The 22,951-nt window shown below is 41.0% G+C and overlaps 2 protein-coding genes across 3 annotated transcripts in view; one reads left to right on the top strand and one right to left on the bottom strand.

Moving 5' to 3' along the window:
* Positions 1-392: 392 nt before the first annotated feature.
* LOC144533440 (F-box only protein 30-like) lies at positions 393-5,718 on the bottom strand. 2 transcript variants are annotated; one of them, XM_078274794.1, is made up of 4 exons: positions 5,577-5,718; positions 4,451-4,539; positions 1,682-3,809; positions 393-1,181 (listed from the first exon to the last, which is right to left on the bottom strand). In XM_078274794.1, exons 3-4 carry the CDS (start codon positions 3,749-3,751, stop codon positions 987-989), a joined length of 2,265 nt encoding a protein of 754 aa, XP_078130920.1. In that variant the 5' UTR covers positions 3,752-3,809; positions 4,451-4,539; positions 5,577-5,718; the 3' UTR covers positions 393-986. The 2 variants fall into 2 exon arrangements, with proteins under 2 accessions (XP_078130920.1, XP_078130921.1); XM_078274795.1 differs by lacking the exon at positions 5,577-5,718 and adding an exon at positions 5,325-5,419.
* Positions 5,719-10,269: 4,551 nt separating this feature from the next.
* Positions 10,270-22,951, top strand: part of grm1a (glutamate receptor, metabotropic 1a) — a 30,447-nt gene continuing 17,765 nt past the window's right edge. The window contains exons 1-2 of the mRNA XM_078274766.1: positions 10,270-10,999; positions 14,279-14,528. Of these exons, the coding sequence (XP_078130892.1) occupies positions 10,270-10,999; positions 14,279-14,528 (980 nt within the window). The remainder of the gene's footprint in view (positions 11,000-14,278; positions 14,529-22,951) is intronic.

Genomic DNA, 22,951 nt, shown 5'->3' on the forward strand with positions numbered 1-22,951 from the left:
TCTGTGACCAACTATGCTCCACTGATACCACTGATTTGTCTGTGACAAACCAGTCAAACCAGGCTCAGGGGTTGCCATTCTAGACCAATTACTTTCTATGTATATCCAAGGGTGTGAGTGTCGGTGAAACTAGTCAAAATGCTATTGAGGATCATCATATCATTCATTATATTATTCATAGAAATCTTAAATAAGTCAACATAAGTGATCATTTGAGAAGGTCCTATAAAGTTTTGTACATTTGTTTGTATTTGAATCTAGTAATTTCAATTTTTCCAAAACAGGAAAAGGTTGCATTTTAAAGGCAGAGAATGTATTTCCAGGCACCAATGGATAATTTTATATTGAATAACTAAGAAGAACTTTAAAGATTAAACCAACCAGACCAACCATAAAAGGCTGTAAAGACTTTATTAAATGGTAATGGTAGCAAATCACATGCATTATCGGGCTATCCTCATATTAATATCCATCTGTTAAGACTCGTGTCCTGACATACATACCGAGACAGCAGACTTTCAAAGGTTGACACCCGCTATAGTGATCAGAAAGACTAGATCCTTTAGGGTCACATATCAACAGGAGGAAGTGGCAAATCTTGTTTAAAGTGCTGGCATAACTTCTGACACACAGAAATAATGCAATATAACCAACAAACTGCTTTTTCCCCATGGCTACTGCTAAAAGGCAAGATAGTGAACACATTTATACAGTATATCACATAGAATAATATAAATATATTGTGCATATTTGTATTCAAGAAAATATATTTTATTGTTTCAGAATAAGGATGCATTTTTAGCACAAATCCATGCAAAGCTAAATGCTTAATGTGTTTCTTTTCTCCACATAGGGGCCACCCACAACAACAGACCTTCATTGCGGCAAGTAAGGTGTTCTTTCATTAAGGCTTCTTCATAATCTAGTGTAATACAGGAGAAGTTATTTTTTTTCTCGTGCAGCTACGAGAGGTCAGCGTTGTTTGGTCAGGTGTTAATGTGACGCAGGACGCGACGCAGCGAGTGGCCATCTCGTGCAGAACACATGGCAGGAAGGGGTATGGGCTCGGTCTTGTGCTCCACTATGTTGAAGTGGCACTTCTTCAGATGGTCCGACATGCTGGGGAGATTAGTGAAACCCCACGACAACACAGGGCTGAAGGCAGTGCTGAATCTCCACACCTGCATCAGTAAATAAAAAAAGATATCAGAAAGAAGAGGACATTGGATAGCAACACGTTTAGAGGGGCTCCTGTTGATTTGTTAAATGCCATTTCCATACAATCCTATGTGAAGGCTCACTCCCTGCTTTTGTTAAAGCACCCCCAAATCCTAAAATGTCCTTCTAGCTCACTGCTTACATAAATTTACAAAAATTGAAATTCAAAACATACATGTTAAGCTTGGGGGGCACTACTTAACAAAATGAAATCTCTTTAAAACAGCTTTGTAATAGTTATTCTTTATTGTATGCGATTAAAAGTATGGGCAGTTATTTTCCATTGTGCACGATAATATTGTAGCATTTACGATAGAGCTACAGTGGCACATCACCTATTTGGAATGTTGCCTCTTGCAAAAGCACATTCGTCTTTTCAACTGTTTTGAAGAGATTTATGCATTACAAAAATCCATGAAAAACACTGACATACAGAAGTTAACAATACATGTTTTCTACTCACCCTATTTTTGATCTGCCATGTCACAGTGCCAGGGGAACCAGGACGTTGTCTTCGCTCCCACTGCAGCTCCACTATGCCCCTGGTCTGGAGGAGACTGGCACACACCTCCCTCATAGTCCGTGACACCAGTGACAGCTGACACAGGCTGAAACTGTCCAGGAACCCAGCTATGTGCCACAGTATCTCGATGGGAAGCCCACTAAATTGGTCAGACTGGAAGTCACTTGAAGGTTTTTCCCTTGGGCAAGGCTGAACCCCGAAGGACCTGAGGTACCTGTCATGAACCACTTTGGCCCCCTGGGTGGATGGGTAAAACCTCCGCTGAGAAAATGTGCAGCCATAATATGCCAGTGGGCAGCGGTGCTCCATCCAACCATTGAGACCAGCGTGAATGTCACCATGGACATTTGTGAAATGGGAAGAAAACTGGTCCCGGCGCAATGACTGACCACAGACGAAAGGAAACATGTGCTGGTAGCGGGGGTTAGAAGGGAGGTAGCGGTTATGTGGGACTGCCTCGACCTCCAGAGCTTCCAGGACAAGGCCGAGGCGGAGAGTGCGGAAAGGGCTTGGGTAGCAGAATTGGGGGGCAGCATGGTCGCAGGCAGATGCAGAGGCAATGTCACCCACTCTAGTGTTGGTTAGCAAGATTGCTGCAGGAAAAGTGAAAGTCTGTGTGCCAAAGTCAACACGGTAGCCATCAACATAGACTGTGTCAGAGATCTTTCTACACTCTCGGGACTCCTCTAAACAGAAGAGCAGCGCTGCTGTGATCAGATCAATTTCTCCGAGACCCATAGGGTCATCATCCTGTTCCAGATCCGAGGTATCTACGGCTTTGTCCTCCATTTTGGGTCGCAATCTATACAGTGACCTGTCTGGGATGTAACCTATCCGTCCATTAGATAATGAACATTGGCCCTGGCCCCTAAAAAAATGGTAGTTGTGGAACTTACGCTCAGGGCCATGGTTTTCTAAAATAACTAGCCCCCTATCTTCCAGGACCACATGACCAGCCCTCTGTGTCACACCCTGGCTGACATGCACTGGAGATGCCAGTAGAGGGGTAACTGGCTCCTGAGAAACCCCAGCATTCATGTCATCTTGTACCTCACCAGGGCAGGCTGTCTCCAGACAGGCCTCCATTGCTCCTGACGGTGATCCATTTGTTGTTTTTACAATTTTTAGATCTGTTCCTTTCAGAGTCCCATTTTCTCTCAAACAGCTAGAACAAACACTCTGCTCCTCCATCTCTCTTTTATTCAAACCATCAGCGGCTACAGGCATTTTGTCTTCCAGTCTAGTCTTCAGGTCTCCATTGTTGCTCTGTTGGCTCTTCTGCATAGCTTCTCCTCTGTTCACACACTCTACTTCACTACTGACAAAGTCCAACGCAGCAGCTAAGCTTCTTGCAGTCTCCACTGTGGCCTCGTAGAGTTTACTGAAGTGCTCCTCATTCAAGCCATTAATTCCACAGGCAATTCTCTCCTTCGCCGAGCCTGGTGGGGGAGGTTTTGGCTGACGTGAGGATACTGACTGCGAAGGTGACTCAATAATGGTGGAGGCCTCAGAGGCAGTTTTAAGCAAAGCTGAACCTGTTGCCCTATTCTCCTTACTAACAGGGACAAGTGGCTCTCCTTCTGCAGTTGGTGCCATGGCAATCACCTTGAGGGACTCGAGTAGTGTACGCTGGTCTTGAAGAGCAAGTGCCATGTCCAGCTGCTCCACCTCCTCCACCCCACGGCTCAGGCTCTCATAGGAAGTATAGTCCAGGCAGCTAACTGGCCATCTGTTCCACTCCATAGTGCAGCACACCACTCCAGCTGGACACACTTGAAGGTGTGCATACATTTGGTTGCGCACAAGGGTGGCGGGGCAACCATAGCCACTGTTTAGGCAGGGCACCCTCATCAGTGGGCACATAAGGTGGTGCTCATCAACTTTGCAGGAGTGAAATACAGCCCCACACACCAGAGGACAGGTGATAAGATCACAAGAAATGCCTGGTTGAGGTCTGACCATGCATCTCTGATTCAAACAGGACATACAGTGACCATGGCCCTCCTCCATCTTCAGACCTCAAGGGGTGGAAAAGCTTCTGCGGGCGACTGTGAGAAAATCTGCTGTCCTGCCGAATAAGCGGAAAGAGAAAATAACGTCAGTGTATTAGAGATGTGATAGGCAATACAAAACAAGCAGGTACAAACAGAAAGAAAGCTCCAAAACGTGTTCAAGGTGGAGTCTGCAAATCTGGAGAAAGATTGTTGATATTTGAACTCAACACCCAAACAAATACACCCCTTGCGTCAGTGCTCCTTCGGAAAGTTGACAGATTTACCATGCCTCTCGCTCCCACTGCCTCTCTCTTTATACATCCATGGCCTTTCCCCGGTTCTGTGCACCAGCACGAACCGAATAGTGTTGTGTGGCTCGGTCCGGGCATCTTTGTTTGTTTCCCATTTACAGAGCCAGGGCTGAGTATTAACATGGTAGAACTAATGGAACTGATGTTAATCTGTTGTCATTTGTGGTAAAAGTAATTCAACACTGACGTTATAACATAACAGCCTACTCATATAAATACATTAGCAAAGTCAGTACAACAGCACTACCAAACGAACTGAATGACTAAGCGAACCTACATTGTCTGAGGCGCTGGTGTTGGTCTCTTGCCAAGTCTAGAGCCTGCACAACGACAATGAAACAGCGCCCCCACACGTTTGTGGAAGCTAACTGCAGTGCACCTAAAAGGCTGTCTCATACAAATACCTTATTAGGAAGCTTCCCAGCACGATATCAAGGAGGTCAGAATCGTTCCTTTCTTACATTAGGAAGTCGTGAGCCAGCTCCAGAAAGACCTTAGAAAAAAATAATTCAGTATTAAATCTTTGAATTGGCAGTGATGGTGCCAAAGTTTAATTGACGTCTGATCGTTTATACATTTTATATTTTCCTATAATTAATATGCAATTGCAAAGTATAAGTTCTTACATACTAACCTTCAAAAAAGGTCTATAAAGATGTATATAATGCATATTATATGCAATTAAAATAAGTATTTGAACCACAGAAGTGTGCCCGAAGAACTCGATCAGGCAGAAAGGACACTAGTTGTGCATTTCTTTCAGTACAGCCAACATGCTTGCCATTGTATTTTGATAATTTTATGTGAAGACTGAGTACTGAGATCATGTTATACAACTGAGATGCTCATCTATGATAGCAGTGCTAAAGTAATTTAGCAGCTGCCTGTCTGTCTGTTTCCATAACCGCTTCATTAACCAATATATGAATATACGCAAATGCAAATTTGAAAAGGAATAACGTTTAGCTATTACTTCAAAGTCTTTCGCTAGATTTATAAATGCAGCTTGCATAAACATTAGTAACCGTACATCATGTAACTAGTAGTAGTCACTGAGCCATAAATCATACATTTTATCGTAACTAACGTTAAATCTTTAACTGTGGTTCCATGTTAGCTTTGGTTAAAGGAGTTTTAGCAGTTCATCAGGCTAGCTTAACAATTTGCCCAAATAAGGCGCATACACTGTTGACACTGAGGCAGCTTTCTACCAGGAATACACAGTAAGTTATTGTAGCTAACGTTAGTTAATGTTCCTGACAGTTAACGTTTACTTACAACAGACACCACTGTACCAAACCGAGGATGACAAGCTTGAGATATTATGTACAGTAATTATACACCCCAGTACTGCAAGCCAGTTGGTTGTCAATTTTTCTTTCGCTATTAAATCCACTTGTTTTTGTAACAATGGCAAGCAAACATACACTGGCCGGCTAATGTTGGCTAACAACAGTCAGCCAGCTCGGAAGTTCACAACAAGCTAACTTAGCAAGATAATGTTGGGTTAGCACGCAAGTAGCTTCTCACCTTATCGTTGTGTTGGTAGGAAAACGTACGATAAGATGTGTCTGTTTGTTATATATAAATACAACTAGCTGTTACTATAGTTGCCTTTCTTGAGAAACTGCTAATGATAGCTAACTACAATCCTTGTCACTCCGCCTCCCCTTTTTCTGTTCAAAACTTTATTGATCAAAATGTTAATCTGTTACATTTATCATTACAAGGCTTCATGTGAACATGAAAAAAAGAAAAACGACATGAACAGTAAAGGAAAAATTAGAATAAAATATTTTTGTATAGATAGACACCGCTTTGTAATTTTAAAATAGCAAAAATGTAAAGTCTGGAAGGTAAGTTTTAAACAATAAAATAAAATGTGTTAATACATTATTCACCATATACTGTACATACATTGTATAATATTACCCAAAAGATCAAATCGTTTACACTGAAATTCATTGTTGAGTCCTTTCATTTAAAATACATTTGATACCTCCAATTAACAATTTGAAATTGTACTTGTATATTACGAAAATTAGATTTATTCTGACTAGTAAAATTAGAAAAGAGATCGTTGTTTTTGCGCAGTTCATTTCGAATATACTTATTCCTGCATTTCTAATATTTGCGACATCTTTACCACCTATAAATAAATGAAACCATCCAAAATACCTTTGCAAACAGACGCATCTTCCCAGGACAGTTATGATATATTCATGATATGACAGTTGGCTTTAAAAGTAGGCTCTATGCGTCCATAAACAATAAATAAATCAGACACAAAACTTACTCCCAAACAACTCGCAGAAATCATTAATTTTTTGACCTGATTACATTGCCTACACACTACACATCCTTTTGTTTTCTTTTTTTTACATAACTGCAGTGACCAGTCACAAACAGGAGAGGCCACTGTTGTACTATTTTTGCCAAGCGGCCTCCTAGCTGGAAATGCTAAGACTCTGCCTAAATTCATTGTCGTTACCTGAGGGAGAGATCGCCACGTTTCGAGGTCGGGGTCACCTGCAAAACAGCACCCATGCAGCTGGAGGCGCTGACTCATGGACACATCAACAGGACAGTGCTTAGCAGTACCGAATACACTTGTCATGAGGTGTTGAAACAAACCCATGCAGTCAGTGGGATGGTATAAAATGTAAATATAGTCAAAATATAAAAATGAGTCCGAATTTGAAAAGACTTTTCCTATTAAAAGCTTTATAATTTTTTAGCTAAGTAAGAAAAATCAGTTGTTGTATTTATATCTTAATCATTGTATACAATTCAAACTCAACTCCGATTTCCAAATCCTTAATACTGTATCCATACGTTTATACTGTTACATAGATGGATTAAGTTATTATAAGATATATGCTGTATTAGAATGTTCAGTGGATTTTGCATGAGAACAAAATGCAATCATAGTGTTTGTTTGAGATGTTTTCTGTCAAACTGTTTAAGTTGTGTATACGATGAACCATGAATCTAAGAATGATGTTATGCAAACATTTTTGTTTCAATAGTTCATACTGCTTAAGCTGAGGTTTACTTATCTATAGATGCATGGCAGCGATAAAACAATCTCCTAAAAAGTCCTACTGTTAAGGCCAGCATTGAAAGCGAGAGAATAAGAAACCACCAAAAGGTCTACCATGACAAGACCGGACTCTAGAACACACACACACACACACACACACACACACACACACACACACACACACACACACACACACACACACACACACACACACACACACACAATGGTGCTATGAACTTCTCTGTCCTGTGCTGAAAACCATGCTTTTCCCATTGCGAGTTTAATGTTGCATGTTAGACAACTAACCATATATTTATATTATTTGTGCTGTTGTCTTGTCTGGAAAAAGCAATCAATCCCACGTTGATAAAAATGATAAATGTTGCCGAATAAGTGCCAACTTTCCTGATTTCCCTGGGTTGCATAAAGTAAGGTCTACGATGGAAAATAGGCTTGGCAAAAGATTGATTGATGGGGTTTATGTTTTGAGGAAGTAGAAATGTGAGTTTAATTTTTGGATCATCCAATTTTTCACAACCGTGACATCAACATTAGAGAGTAAAAGGGGGAAACACTCCAAAGCCCAAAAACATAATAAAGCATTACAATACCAACACATATTTAATACCATTTCGTTAATGAATAATTATATAATTGACAGGTCTCTCTTGACCAATACTACATCATCAAAATAATAATAATGCTTAAGTCATAGCTGGAAAGCCTTGCGGTTAACCCACGCAGATTGCAGTCCTAGAATAAACCGAGCACCGCCGTCACCCTTTGCCCTGAAGTGTGTCTGCAGCATCCAAGATGTCTCTTCTTCTCAAACATGTCACTTTTATTTAGGGTCAATATCAGATGCTCGCACCCGAAGCCCCGGGCACCAGCAGTGGCAGTGTCACAGATATTCCTATAAGTTTATTTGTGATTTGTACCGCCTGGCGTGAGTCACGACAGGACCTTACAAAGTAAACTGCATGCCTCCCGGCAGTGGGCCGTGGCTTTGCGTGGTATTACGCGCAGATAGATTATTAGAGGGGCGGAGTTGTTTCAGAAGTTCTATTCTGTGATTGTAGTTTATAGTGGCGGGTAAACTGCTGGAGTTGGCCATAAAACAAACAATCACTGATATGAACAAAATATACTTTTGTGTAATTTCTTTTCCAATGAAAATGTGTTTGCATCAGGCCTACATCAGTTTACTTAGCGATTTAGGCAGACCTTATTGCATAAACGTTAAACTCAGGCTAAAGTAATGAGTGAAGCTTTATTCAGCAGGTTAAGAACGATTTAGGCCTAAATGTCACCAATGGCCTTCAATCAAACACTAGATGGCGTGATGCAGACTGTTGACTGCTGTCCGTCGTGCTGAAAACATCCATCCTGTTTGAAGCCTTGGGGCCTTATAAACTCAAGGAGGGAACATATGAGATATAGCCTATTAGTCATAAAGGACAGCGGTGCTGCTTGACACCTCTGTCTGCTTGTTGTTAGCGCTTGTCAGTCTTCTATAAACTTTCAGTTATAGTGAGCTGTCACATTGCTTAATTCAAATCTGGCTATCGCCTGACACCGATAACTTATCTCACTTTTCCCCTCTCAAAATTATTGACACACGGAATTATTAAATTGCTTCAACTATTTATGATGGGACAGTAATAATGGCACACCCTCCATACACAATTGTGCACATAAACAAAGTTGTATGATAGTGCTACAGACCAAACAGAAGACAGGCCATACTGTCTCTCATCATTTCCACACCTGCTTATATGAAGTGGGGAGAATAGCGTGCATGAGATCATTCTCATGGAGATGTAATAAACCAACAGCCAACTATCTTGCACAGAAGGCTCCACTGAAATTATTTTTTGTAATGTGTTATACATGACGGCAGATTTCGATTTGCAGATGAACACTGCAGGTCTTAGGTAATGCATGTTTTAAAGACGTGCAGGCATAAGAGGTAGAATACTGTAGAAAAGGTGATGGTTGCAGGGGATCTTCGTGTTCACGAGAAAAGAGAGAGAGGGGGGTAAGAGAGAGAGAGAGAGAGAGAGAGAGAGAGAGAGAGAGAGAGAGACAGAGACAGAGACAGAGGGAGAGAGAGAGAGAGAGAGAGAGAGAGAGAGTGAGACAAGTGATACAGCCGAGGACCACGCGCTACAGAAGACGGACTAAGGCACGCGACATGTCTCAAGGATTCAGGTAAGTTTTGATGCAATAGACTCAGAAAAAAATCTGCTTAAAATATGTATGATGTAAATAGGAAAATAAAAACGATAGATAGAGAAAAGCTCATATTGGCTATTGAGAACAGACTCACGTTATGCTTTATTCTGCTGAATGATATATGCTTAGTTCGTGTATTATTATTTATTATAATTATCATTAGACAATTTTTTTTAGTATTATCAACCGATGCTACCTTAGGCTGCACGGCAGATAAGGAGAAGAATGTACGGTGCGTTTGTCTTACATCCATCCTCATGTAGAATTCAAATAGGAGTCGACTGTGGAAGGATGCTAGTTTCTCGGCTTTATTAGAAACTAGCTGTGTCAAATCGTGAAGAATGTGTCTGTGAGAGGATGACGAGCCCAGGCAACAGTCCCAAAGACGTCCTTGTAACGTGTTTGGAAAGCGCGCTGTCCACGGTGCTGAAATCTGGTTCCTGCCTGATTTTCTCAATGGGCAGCGAGCACAGGACTTCCAGCCTATTTGTATGAAACAAGATTGCTTGAGACATTTTGAAGTACCTGGCTGCTCCCTCCAGAACTAAGCACATGCACGGTGGGGCAATTCCCAGTGGATAGCAGTCCTGTTAAGCTACTACTGCCCCCTGATCAGGTGGGTGTGAGTTAAATGCCTTGCTCAAAGGCACATCGATGGTAGCTATAAGAGAGGCATGAGGACTGTTGCCAGCTGCAGGAATGTAAAAGGGCGTTGATGGAAAGGAGCATGCGTGCTTAGTCAACCATTCCCACATAACACTGTCGCACATTTGGCATCGTTTCTCTCAGCTTACATGTCACAGCAGCTTGTCTCATTTCTCTGCAGGTGCGCAAGGATATGCTCCGGGTGTCGTGCTCACAGATCATGGTCGCTGGGATAAACGTGGATGTAGCCTATTGACAGACAGCAGATAGTATGCCTGCACAGTTGGTACGGCTCACGCAATGTGGCACAATATGGCACGCGTAAAGATGGGTCTCTTCGCTCTCCTGTGTCTCCCCACGGTTTTCTTCCGTGTCCTCGTGCTCTCCCACAGCAGCGGCATCAATGAGCGGTCGGCGGTGCCTCGCGCCGTGGTCCGCTCCGTGGCTCGTATGGATGGAGACGTGATCATCGGTGCGCTCTTCTCCGTCCACCACCAGCCGTCTGCGGAGAAAGTGGCTGAGCGGAAGTGCGGGGACGTCCGCGAGCAGTATGGCATCCAAAGGGTGGAAGCCATGTTCCACACGTTGGACCGGATCAACGCTGACCCGAACCTGCTCCCCAATATCAGCCTGGGCTGTGAGATCCGAGACTCCTGCTGGCACTCCTCTGTGGCCCTGGAGCAGAGCATCGAGTTCATCCGGGACTCCCTCATCTCCATCCGGGATGATAAGGACGGGTCCAAATGGTGCATTGACGGCACCCCGTCCCACCAGCCTCCACCGTCCAAGAAACCTATCGCAGGAGTGATCGGACCGGGATCCAGCTCTGTGGCCATTCAGGTGCAGAACCTCCTGCAGCTCTTCAACATCCCGCAGATCGGCTACTCTGCCACCAGCATCGACCTGAGTGACAAGACTCTGTTCAAGTACTTCTTGAGGGTCGTGGCCTCAGACACCCTCCAGGCCCGAGCCATGCTGGATATTGTCAAGCGGTACAACTGGACCTATGTATCAGCAGTGCACACTGAGGGTGAGACCCCTATCACTGTCCTCTCTTAGTGGAAAATCACCATAATGTGCCATCAACAATGTTGTCTGTTAGTCTGGTAGTGGATGAAAGTGAGTTTAGTGACCCCATCATTGATTATGGAATCTAAATTACCCATAGCATCACTACAATGTTCTCATTGATTGAAGTTTGAGAGAGACACATACATTCCATATTTTATGCTATTATTTTGAAAATAGTCAGGATTATATATTATAGACTTTATAGTCTCATCGGGAAGAATTGTTGGGTCTCTGTAAATTATAGTGTGGTCTAGACCTATTCTATCTGTAAAGTGTCCCGAGATAAGTTCTGTTATAATTTGACACTATAAATAAAATTGAATTGGAATTGAGTTACATTTATAGAGATTCTAATCATTTGATGGAGTGACTTAAAGTTGAGATATACTGGGAAACCTGGAAGAATAATTACATATTTTATGGTAAACCACTGGCTTATAAAATAATAATTCGATAAAATGACAAACAAAATGTGCGTGGACCAACTAAATGGAGGGTTTTGGGGCCTACATCCTCAAACAATCCCACTTATATGTTTGTCACTGAAGAGGAACTGAATGTCAATGAAATGTAGACAACTCTGTGTACGGTATCTGCCTGTCTCATGGCTCTCATGTTTTTTAGAGCAGACGTATGTACGTACGTATATCTTGATTAGGATTTTATGCAGTTGTCTGGAGTTGGAGGTTGTATGGATATTGCTTCAAGCATCTTCCCACACATCCTATGCATCATCATACATAAGTGTTTGCATTTGTTAAATAACCTGCACTAGGATATTGACTGTAGAGTGTATGTTGAGTAAACATTGGCTGGTCTCTCCTTTTGTTTCTTTGAGAAATAGGCTATATCGCATGTGGAACCAAAGGTGGAGGTTCTTGGCTGTGTTATTAGAGTCCTCAAAGGAAGTTTTAAAAGTCAGTATCTAGCCAAACACACAAGGGACCATTTCAGCATTAACAATGTATGTGTATCTTTTGGAAATGTTAAATTAATTCCATGGTTAAGGCTGGGATGAAAAATTACATGAATGTTTTAAAATTCACCAGATACATACATGTCTTATCTCCACAGAAACCCTAACAATAATAGCATTTGGTTTTTCACCACATTTTTCTTTTTGATAACTCTTGTGCTAATTTGTTCAGCCTAACAGCACAACAGTGTATTATGTTGGAGACATGAGGTAAAAGGAAGAGAGGGTTTGGGTAGAAAGAGTCATTACTGTGAAGTGAATTATGTCTATAGCTTTTCATTGAAATCTTAGTGAAACACATTCATTGATGTGCACCCAAAATATGACTGACAGGCGACATTACCAAGCATCCCCCCCTTGAGGAGCTGTGGACTCATGGGGAGTGTGAAACATCTTTGGAAAGTCCTATTATAGTCAGGTGTTGGAGCGGGGCTTTGACACAAGTTGCTATCAGATACTGTAGATGAAGAGAGGGAGTTAGGGAGCTGTAGTACCTGGAGACATTACTAGGTGGCGTCAGCTGTCTGACCTTCAACATACAGGAGGTGCCTCTGGGACTGAAGTCATAATTTAAGAGTAATGAAAAAACAGTCAGGGGAAGAATGGATTTGATTGCCAGCAACATCATTTACTCAACAGGCTACAGTGCGAGTGATAAAGTTAGGATACTTTACAAAAAAGTTTAAAGTACAAACGTGTAAGATTTTACACGCTTTTACATGCAGACATTACGTAAATGTAAATCCTTACACTGACTATAGGTTCAGTTTTGTCAGAGACAACAGAGACGTTTGGAGCCACAGTAAATGTTTCTAACTGAGACTTCACATCCTAATTTGGCTGACCTTTGAGGAGTCATATGTAAATCCACTCTATCTTTAGTTATCTCTGAAAAAGTGGTCACGACTGGCTTAAGCTCATGAGTTTTCTCTCCCGCCACCTTAGACAAGTTATGAATGCAGCTTGTTCCCGTAGCAACAGCTAGGGCTGTGAAATTGCATAAATTACCTGTTCCGATTATCATCAGTCTGGTAGGAATACTCAAAGCAGGTTTTTGGTAGTCACTGTCAAATGGGCTGTCAACTAATGCACCACCACCCACCTGTCTCACAGTCTAGATGGAAAGAGTAAAATAATTGGATCATTATTTCCATTTACCAGTGGGGGAGTAAAATGAGGCAACAGAAAATATCATCAAAGGACTATTGGAAAACCAACACATGGGCCCATTGTGTGCCAGAGTAAATGCATTACTGTGATGCCTATTTCAGCTGCTCTATAAAGCCATGCCACACACAGATAGAGTTTTCGTTTTTCATCACTCATATAATGGGAAAGCAGCATTAGAGGCCCCCAGGAACCTGGCCTCTCAACAATGCATTTGCACAACAAATGTTCTCAGATTGTTATGGATAGGGGCTCCTCATTTCCTTTTGACAAAATGCACACACACACGCACGCATGCACGCGCACACAGACACATGTTCAAGCATGCACAAGTGATTGGATTGCCTGTGTAATCCAGCTCTTATTCTAAAGAGCTGTGGGCTTTATCAACAATCTAGATCGAGGAAATAGAAGATTTAGACTCACACACAAACAGCTTTGCAAGGCCCTTGATTGGGATAGTGTGCAGTTAAACAAGGATAGCTATCGTCATCCCTTTTGGCTTTGATTGCAATCAGTAGCCAGAAAACTCTGTGACACTCATTAAGAGAGGATCAGACCTTCATCTCAGTCAGGACTTGACGCACTAAACAAAATCAACATCATTGAAATAATTAGAACTCTATGGTTGTGGCCGGGTTGGCTCAATGGGTAGAGCAGGCACACATATACTTCGAGGTTTATGCCTCGATGCAGAGGTCAAGGGTTTGAATCCGATCTGTGGTGATTTCATGCATTTCTCACCTAGCTGTCCTGTCAGTTAAAGGCAGAAAAGCCCAAAAAATAATCTTAAAAGTGTATGGTTGAAAGCATTTATGTTTTCGCAAGTAACAAGGCATGTAATGCTTTGTTATCACAAAAACATGATTGTTTCACTTACAATAAGGAAATAATGCCCCATATTTTGAGCTCACAATTAGTGAAAACGCCACAGCCAGTGTATTATCCATATCCACAAAGGCTAATTTAAAAAAACTGTGAAAATACACTTTACAAGGATAATGTTTTATTGTTTAATTCCAGTAAGGTCGGAATGTTTTCCATCTGAATTCTCACTATTTAATAATCTTAATTTATTTTCTTCATCACCTATAGGAAACTATGGGGAGAGTGGTATGGAGGCCTTCAAGGAGCTGGCCTCTCAGGAAGGCTTATGCATTGCCCACTCGGACAAGATCTACAGTAACGCAGGGGAGAAGCACTTTGATCGCCTTCTGAGGAAACTACGGGAGCGTCTACCCAAAGCTCGTGTAGTGGTGTGTTTCTGTGAAGGCATGACTGTTCGAGGTCTCCTGATGGCCATGAGGAGACTGGGGGTGTTCGGGGAGTTCCTCCTCATCGGCAGGTATGGATGTGGTTTTTTTTACCTTCTGATTCACAGTTGAGAGCATCTCGCTGGATGGCAAGACATCAGTTTACAGGCTAGAAGGCTGGGATATGCTGTGTTGTCTTCCTGATGTGAATGTCACCAAGGCAACCAAGAAGACTTAGACCTCATACCATTAGCACTGAATAGAAATGTTCTCCAGCAATGAATAATTGGTATTTCTGTCACAGACACTAAACTAGAGAGAGAAACAATGCTTCTAGTCCATTATCTCCCTTTGGGCTGTCTCTTATTTGCCTTTCTAAGGCAATGGCAGTCATTTTGCTTTTAGCAATCAAAGATATGTTCACACACATCTATTTGTGCATATAAAGACCATATTGAATCAACCTGAATTGTAAACATCTTTCCTTTTTGTGATTGATATTCACATCATCTCTTCCTCTCCATTTTCCCCCTCTTCCCCTCTTTCTCTGTCTGTTAGTCAATGTTGAGTGACAGTTACAATCTTAGTCATTACAAAAGGGCAAGAGTCATCTCACACACTTATACAGTGGCACATTACACCATGAAATAGCCCTGAAGGAACTTTCACACTTGTCATTAAAGTCCAAAGAAACCTTGATGCTACTTTTCAGTTCACTCCTCCCCAATCATTTCAGTGAGGGAGGAGTTTTTTTTGGCACCGGTCTATTGTAGGGCAGTTGTCCACCAAATGTTAAATGAGGAGGACATTAATAAGACAGCTAAGGATGACCGAGACTTGTAGCCTAGCTAAGCAGTATTCGATTTGCATGAACACTGCGTGAGTGCAGGTCAAATTCTCAGGAAAAACCTGAGAGACAAAATACAGTACAGTAACTTCCATCTTTACTCTTTGTTCATTCATTTAATGGTTCGGATTTTGGCACATAGCACCCTGAATGTTTAAATACATTACATACATAAAAAGATGTGCATGCGAAAAGTAATTTTATGATGAAGACTTACGGGCTATTTGTTTTTGAGCCTTTTTGGTTTTTTGGGCCGCATTTTCAAGAGTTTTTGACAATGCACAATCTGGAGTAATATATACAATGCATAAGATGTAAATGAAATATGTTGTTTTACCTTGTTAAAGAAAAGGGTACTAGATGAACAATTCAATGTTTAAACTACAATAATGTGTAAAGTATTAACAGCAGGTTTTTAAAAATACAGTGGTAGTCTTGCATTATGTGTGTTGAGGTTGTTGTCTCTTCCTCTTCAATGGATTTCTCCACGTGTGTTTGTTGTTTGTTTATAAAGGAAGGAAGGAAGTCAGCCTCTTTTTTTAAAAATTAAAAAAGAGAAACTATATATTTGTGAGCAGTTTATAAAGATTTCCAGCTTCAGTGTGAACCAATAGGCTTTAAGCTGAGAGCTGCAGGGTAGGGAAGTTGGAAAGCATTGCGATACAAATTAACCGTTTTTTTGTCTTGGGATCTGTTGACAGTAAGAAAAATGCAGAAAACCTTAAAAGTGTCTTGTTGAATAGCTACAGTATCTAAAATATGTGAGTAAGGACACCTTGTTGTGTTAGATAAAATCTGACTTAATTTCCTTGTATGTAGTTAACACACATACAGAAGATTTCCAGTCTAATAGACACTTCTCTATTGGCAGGCACAGAAGGATTTGTTTCTTGTCATTGCCATTATCCTTGAGGAAGCCTTTCTTATAATATCTCCCAGTGGTAGAATCAAAGAGAAGACAAGTGCTGCTCTTGGCAGCCTCCGTTTATGTTGTATGTGATGCATACGTGCATATTTAGGTTTTTGGCAGGGGAAGGCACTCTTTCTTTTCAGATGCAGAACATGCCTTTTAAATTATCCATTATAATGACACTCTAGGGTTACATTCCTTCCCATGTCTCTCCTTTTCTTTTTCCTCTATAGGAGATGGGAAAGTGGGTCTTTTTTTAGCTTTTGTGGAAGTCTCCATGGGCGGAGGAAATGATTTTGGGTCAGAGAGAGAGAGAGTGAGAGAGAGAGAGAGAAAATGATGTTGGGCCAACACAGATGCCAAGCCATGTGTGTGTTTCCTGGCATGTAGTGGACAACTGAATGAGGCTGTCAGACAGGTATAATCTCATCAAAGGGGAGCTTGTTTTCTCTTAAATCACCTCTAAAGAAGCCTCTTTCGTGAAGTGTGTGTGTGTGTGTGTGTGTGTGTGTGTGTGTGTGTGTGTGTGTGTGTGTGTGTGTGTGTGTGTGTGTGTGTGTGTGTGTGTGTGTGTGTGTGTGTGTGTGTGTGTGTGTGTTTGTGTTGAGTAAGGTACACAAGGACAAAGAGTGAATGAAATAAAGTGCCGGAGCAAAAAGAGTACTGACAAGCCAATCTGTCGTTCTTACATTTAACATATAACGCATTGGCTACTCAGTCTCTCTTTTATTACTGCAAATGCCAAAGTCTGTTGTCAACAAAAAGATAATTGTATTAAAATTGCTAATATAGGACAAAAATGCCACCGAAAGACAGACAATTTGCAACTGAAGTCTTTTGCACCTTTTTGACTTTTATGCTGCTGTAATCAATATTTTTATATTAACAATGCATTAAATAACTATGTGTTTGTAAAAGGGGTCACTCATACCCACAGAGAATTATCTCTGCAGTTCCCCTCAGCTCTACGAAGCATTTAAATATCTTTCACTGTTATGGTGTCACGGCAGTACCTGCCCAGCACCAAACAGTAGACAGACAAAGTTAGCGACAAGCTGGTGAACATGGAGCATTATTCATTGGGTGACCAGAAACACAACTCCAAATGAATGCTAATGTTGCTCTCTATCTGCTGGATGTATAAATAGTCAACTGTTTGCTGACATGTTCACCATATCAACTTAAAATGGTAATAATAAATGTTGTGTTTACAGCTTGTTTCCACTGTCTTAGAGTTGCTAAAAATCAGCTAATACAGGTTTAAACAATAAACTTGTGCTGTCTGGTGCTTGCAGATTTTGTTCAATCAAGAAACACATACATATGTAATGGTAAAAACATAATTTCCATTACTTTTAAACAAAGAAAACATAAATTACTGTGCAGCACTACAATTTCACAACAGTGTACTCTCTGGTAACACAACAGATCGCAATAGGCAATTAGGAAGGGTCTTAATATAAGCTTCATTACATTCAGCATGAATCAACTACAATGATGATACAAATTAAAAGTTAACTTTTTGCCCTGAGAAAAGTCATCATATACATCTTTAAAATCCACATGGTTCATGCCAGAACAAGCAAAATGTGCCAGGAACAGGGTAATTACAACATAACTTATTAACTTTCGATTACAATATTCCCGTGAGTCCAATCGGCGTAATAATTTAAATGTCAAAGCACCATACCAAAATGTACATAAAAAGCAGGCAGTGTGTTTTTTTCATAGAACACCACAGAGGCAGACAGAAACACTATACAGCAGTAGCTACATAAACTACAAGTAGACATGCAGAGAGTTTTAAATCCGAGAGCTTTTGTTTTAGCTCTTCAGTTAACCTGCTCTTCAGATGAGGGCCAGGTGTGGCAGCGTGCTCGACCCACTTTATCCCTGACCTGCAGACTCTACTCTGCGTCACTTCAACACTTTACATCTACCCTGCTTTGCTATTGTCAGTCAACAGGGCTCTAGTCTTTTTCTCTCTGTGATGTCAATCATGATTTTGCCAATAAGCGCTTCCATTACCCTACAACTGCACACACACACTTGAGAGGCTACATTTATTCCATGCATACACTCCATACATATCTATCTATCTACTTCATTTCAATCAGAAATACATTGATTTCCATCTTCTTATTGTGTTCAAGTACATTTAAAAGTGATTCTGTTACATCTGGGCATCAGGCACATGGATGTAGGCTTAGTCAGAATGGAGCAGGAAGCACAGGAAGTGTATTATATAACCTCAGTTATTTTTTAATAACACAAAATTATTGTATGGCTGAGCTGGAAGATGGTTGGTGAGTTGGAGAGTCAGTCAATTCTGCAATAGGAAGGTTAAAGATAGAGAGGAGTAGACTTTGGATTTTTTGACTGTGGAGTCCTGCTGGTCTGTCCTCAGATTAAGGCGGAGACCGCATCATGAGAGATGTAACAAAGACAGAGACAAAGAGAGATGAAGGTAGAGGCAGAGAGAGACAGGGAGGAGATAAGAAAGCTAGTTTTTTTTTAGTTTTTACATTTCTAGACAGGTTGAAGGATGACATGCTTCTCAGTAGGCTGAGAAATTCTTCCACTTCTCAGGCCCATAAAACAAGACCTTTTGGACCCTTGTCTTTCAGTAACAAAGGTACAGTGGAAGTAGCAAGTCGTTTCCATGGCACCGCAACACCTCACATGGAGGAGTTTGAGATGGATAGACGGGTCAGTAAAACATTTGAATTTGTTGAAACTTAAAGTCAAAACTGTACTAATCAATATTTAATATATTACGTTGGATAAAACAGCTATGTGTGGTGTGAGAGGTGTTGCTTGTATGCCTGTACGAACAAATGTAATTTCCAGCCACAGTTGTTTTCAGCACAAAAACCTAGAGAGTCTAAAGAGGCAGATATTTCCCTCTGGAGTTGGTAGAAACAAAAAAACAGAAACAGAGAGAATATTGGACCTACATTCATCCGGTGGCCAACTTCAAATGAATGCTAATGTTGCTCTCTGTCTGCTGGATGTGTGACTAGTCAACTGTTGTCACCACATCCCCATACAAAGATTCGTAATATAACCTTAAAAAAGGTTATGCACTGTTTTTCGTGCATTATCCTACGAATTTCCAGCAACACGAGCGATCATTGGAAAAGTTTGTGTTCTGGGTTAAAATAAGTACCTTTGTTATGTAATTTAAATATGTGACGATAGTTACAGTAAGTACGTAAATGATGTAACAAAAGTAAATAAATAAACGTTTTGCTTTCACACAGGACACAAACAGCGGTCTCCTGGGTGAAAGCCCTGTGTTTGTTTGACCTACACTTCGTCAGCCCTGCCCATCCTGGCTCACCATTACGTGGGTTATATACTACTAAAATAGTCCATTACATTTGGTAGGTATACGAACAGTGAATGAGAACAGCTTGAACAAGTTCACCTTAACAAGTTGTTTGAAGCTTGTTGTGCTGCCCTCCACTAGACAACAATCTAGACTTGTTGCATATAACACATTGGATGATCTCATAAAAGCATTGTCAAAAAAGAGATCTCATCTGATAAAGCTTGTAATTGAAGCCTGGGGGAGTTGATGTATTTGTACATGTACAGAGCAATTTTTTAAGGAAATGTACAAAGTGTTGCTTTACCTTTCATAAACTATCAAAGGCGTAATTCAGTGTATGGCAGTTCCATGACAAATAAACCTTGCCAAAATAAATGATCACATAACGCCTTTACATTTTTTTTCTCAAAGCGTCTTTGAAGTTGGAATAGCTTTTCACCCAATGCGTTTAGGACATAACTCAGAAATCAGTCTCACCATAGGGAGGAATCATTTTAATGTCCACTGAAAAGCAAGCAACAGCTACAGGAATGTAATAGACACTATGAGCTGAAAATATGTATGAAAATAAAATCATTGTTCCACTTCATCCTAAGAACAGTCTTTTGAGTCCAGCCACACAATTTATAGAGGAGTAGAGTTATTTCCCATTAAGCTTCATTGGTTAAACAGGAAATTAGTGTGTGGACCAGTGTGAGCTACACAGAGTGCCCTTGACGCAGCAAAATGGCCACAGACTCCATGCCTGTTATTTGACCACAGATGTACAAACAGCTACAGTATCTGATGCACATTGGGCACAGTATTCAGTCTAAAGTCTAGAGTATAATCATTAAGAAGTTTAGAACAAGCTCTCTCTCCCTGCCAACAATTCTATCAGTAGTACCATTACATACCTATTTTGAAATTCCCTGTGGCTTCTTTGACATTTGTGCTGTCAAGTACACCAAACCCAGCTACATGTAAAACAAAAATGTACTAATCTTTTTACTTCAGCTGTAAATTGCAGCTGTGGCTATTGAAGACAGACGAAACACTCAAAATAATTCACAGATTTTGCAAAAAGGCCAAAGAAAAGTGTCCACAATTTCTTTCAGGTCTCCAGGTCATGCTAACTCAAAGTAAAGGCGACACACGGCCTTATACTGCTGATAGCTACGAAATAGGAATCATTCATAAAATGGGTTTTCAAATTGTTAGTGAATGTAACAGAATATGTCTGTGAGCTGACAGGAATGCAGCCATGAAAATATCTGGCAGTGTGTGTTTTAACTAAAGTTTCCCTGAGGCAAATCCCATTAAATTCTCTTCCAGTTAAATGAGAGTATTACAGTAAATATCTGAATCCTGACTAAATTTCCAAATCCTCAGTGATATAAAGAAAATGCCATGAATATTTTTTTCAGCTTTGAAATTTAGATATACATCTACTGTACAGTGTCACCATAGTTTCTAAATGGCAGCAGGGAATGAACCCACCTACCCATTTTCCCGCCTGCTAGCTCTCTTGCAATTAGCAGCATTCACTTTCTCTCTCTCCCTCTAATGTTGCTTGAATGCTGTTATTACTAAACATAATTTGCATAAGCTGCTTTTCCACATTTAACACTCATTTCTGCCCCAGTCTTGCACACACAGTTTTGGTCTGGGTCCCATTTTGAATGCTTGCTTCTTGTTTTATTTCATTTTATTCCTGACAAAATGGACACTGAGACAAGAGTGCAGATGTTCTTGTGTTCTTGGTTTGGCATAAGTCGTTAGCACGGTATGACTGTGTCTTTTGAGGTGCAAAGAAAGCTGTGACCCCATATTGTATGTGTCGCATGCATTTCTGCATTTGGCTGTCCTATTTGATTTCCTGTAACAAGGGGACTCAGGTTTTGCTCTGAGCTTGAATAAATGAAACGTTTAGAGCACCTGAGAGAGAGAGAGAGGGGAGTTGTGGTGCTATACATTTAGCTGCCTTTTTCCTGTCATCTCTAAGGCTTTCATCTCCTACCCATCTCAGGAAGGAGAGCGCGGAGGATATGGAATTTTGCCTATTGACTTGCAAGTAATTTGGCAAATAGCAGGGCATGAGCAAAAAGAGACCTTATCTCTGGCAACAGCATTGGCAACAACACCATCCAGAATTGTAGATGTACAAGGGGTTAGGACTAGATTTTTGTTTCTCGGCTTTGGTGTTATCCATCCTTCACAAATTCTTCTGAATCAAACGTTAAAAGATATATTCAGATTTCTGAAAACTGTTTGGATAACAAGATCAAGGAAGTTTGAGGGTGCAGAAAAGGATTTCCATTTAGTAGTTGATGGACAATTTCAAGCTTTAATGCTTTACATACTACTGGACTGTGTTTAGCCCCAATTTAGTAGTTTTTTTCTGATCATCTACAATTCTCCTCTTCCCCATTTCAGGATTATTATGAGATGTGTGTGGCGTGATCCCCATAACCGCCAATGTGCTGCACTCTCTTGCTATAGGCTCACTCTCCAGAAACACACTGTCTTTTGTTAAGCTTCCAGTGAGAGCACAATAGCGACTGATACATTATGAATGTAAGGAAGAGAGAAAGTGTGGTGGGCGGTAGAGGGGTGTGCTGGGACTGAGACAAAAAAGCAGATGAGGAGTGATGTCGAGCACCGAGGCTCCATCTTTACGTTACTCTCTCTGTGCGACATTACTCTGTCCTTTTGACCCTCTTCACGAAAGCAATCTTCATGCAAGTTTAGTGAGAGTTTACTGGGGCATGTCATGCAGGAATCAAGCTCAATATGATTCTTGTTAGCAGGTCAGGATTTACTGTACCTCTGAAATGAAAGGCTTGTGTGCTGCTTGTGCTACAGTCACCATGGAGATTTTGTTTTGGCTCATGATAGAGTTGGTGTGATCGTCTCACTGCAGATCTGTCATTCAGTCTGTCAGTAGGGCTCCAAACACAATAGTCCCTTCTTGGGAAATATGGCCGACATCTGAAAAATTCCTCCCAGCAACAACAGCAACAAAGATTATAATTATAAGATACGGACACACTGTCTACATTCATTCATTCATTCATGGAGCCCTGCTTGCGTTACTCGTACACACGTGGCTCTGGAAAGTATATTTAAGTTGAGTCGGGATTCGTGATTGCATCTGTTTGTCTTCCAGTGAGCAATGGAGCACGATAAGCTGCATCTGAATATTTATAACACGCCTCTGATGTTAATTGAAAGCAGCCACACATTGTCAAGGACATCGCTCTCTTTCCAATTGATGCCTTGTGTTCCCTTGTGCAAGGGGATGGGTGAATGACATTGGAGTGATCAAAAATAGCACACTGGCTTTGCATCTGGACATAGATGTCACATCCTGATTCACAGAAGCTGAAATGCTTTCTTGTACAGACAGACAATATTGAATATCGTATGAAAACGTGCAAAATTT

The sequence above is a fragment of the Sander vitreus genome, chromosome 18 (genome assembly GCF_031162955.1).
Source record: "Sander vitreus isolate 19-12246 chromosome 18, sanVit1, whole genome shotgun sequence".
Taxonomy (NCBI): Eukaryota; Metazoa; Chordata; class Actinopteri; order Perciformes; family Percidae; genus Sander; species Sander vitreus.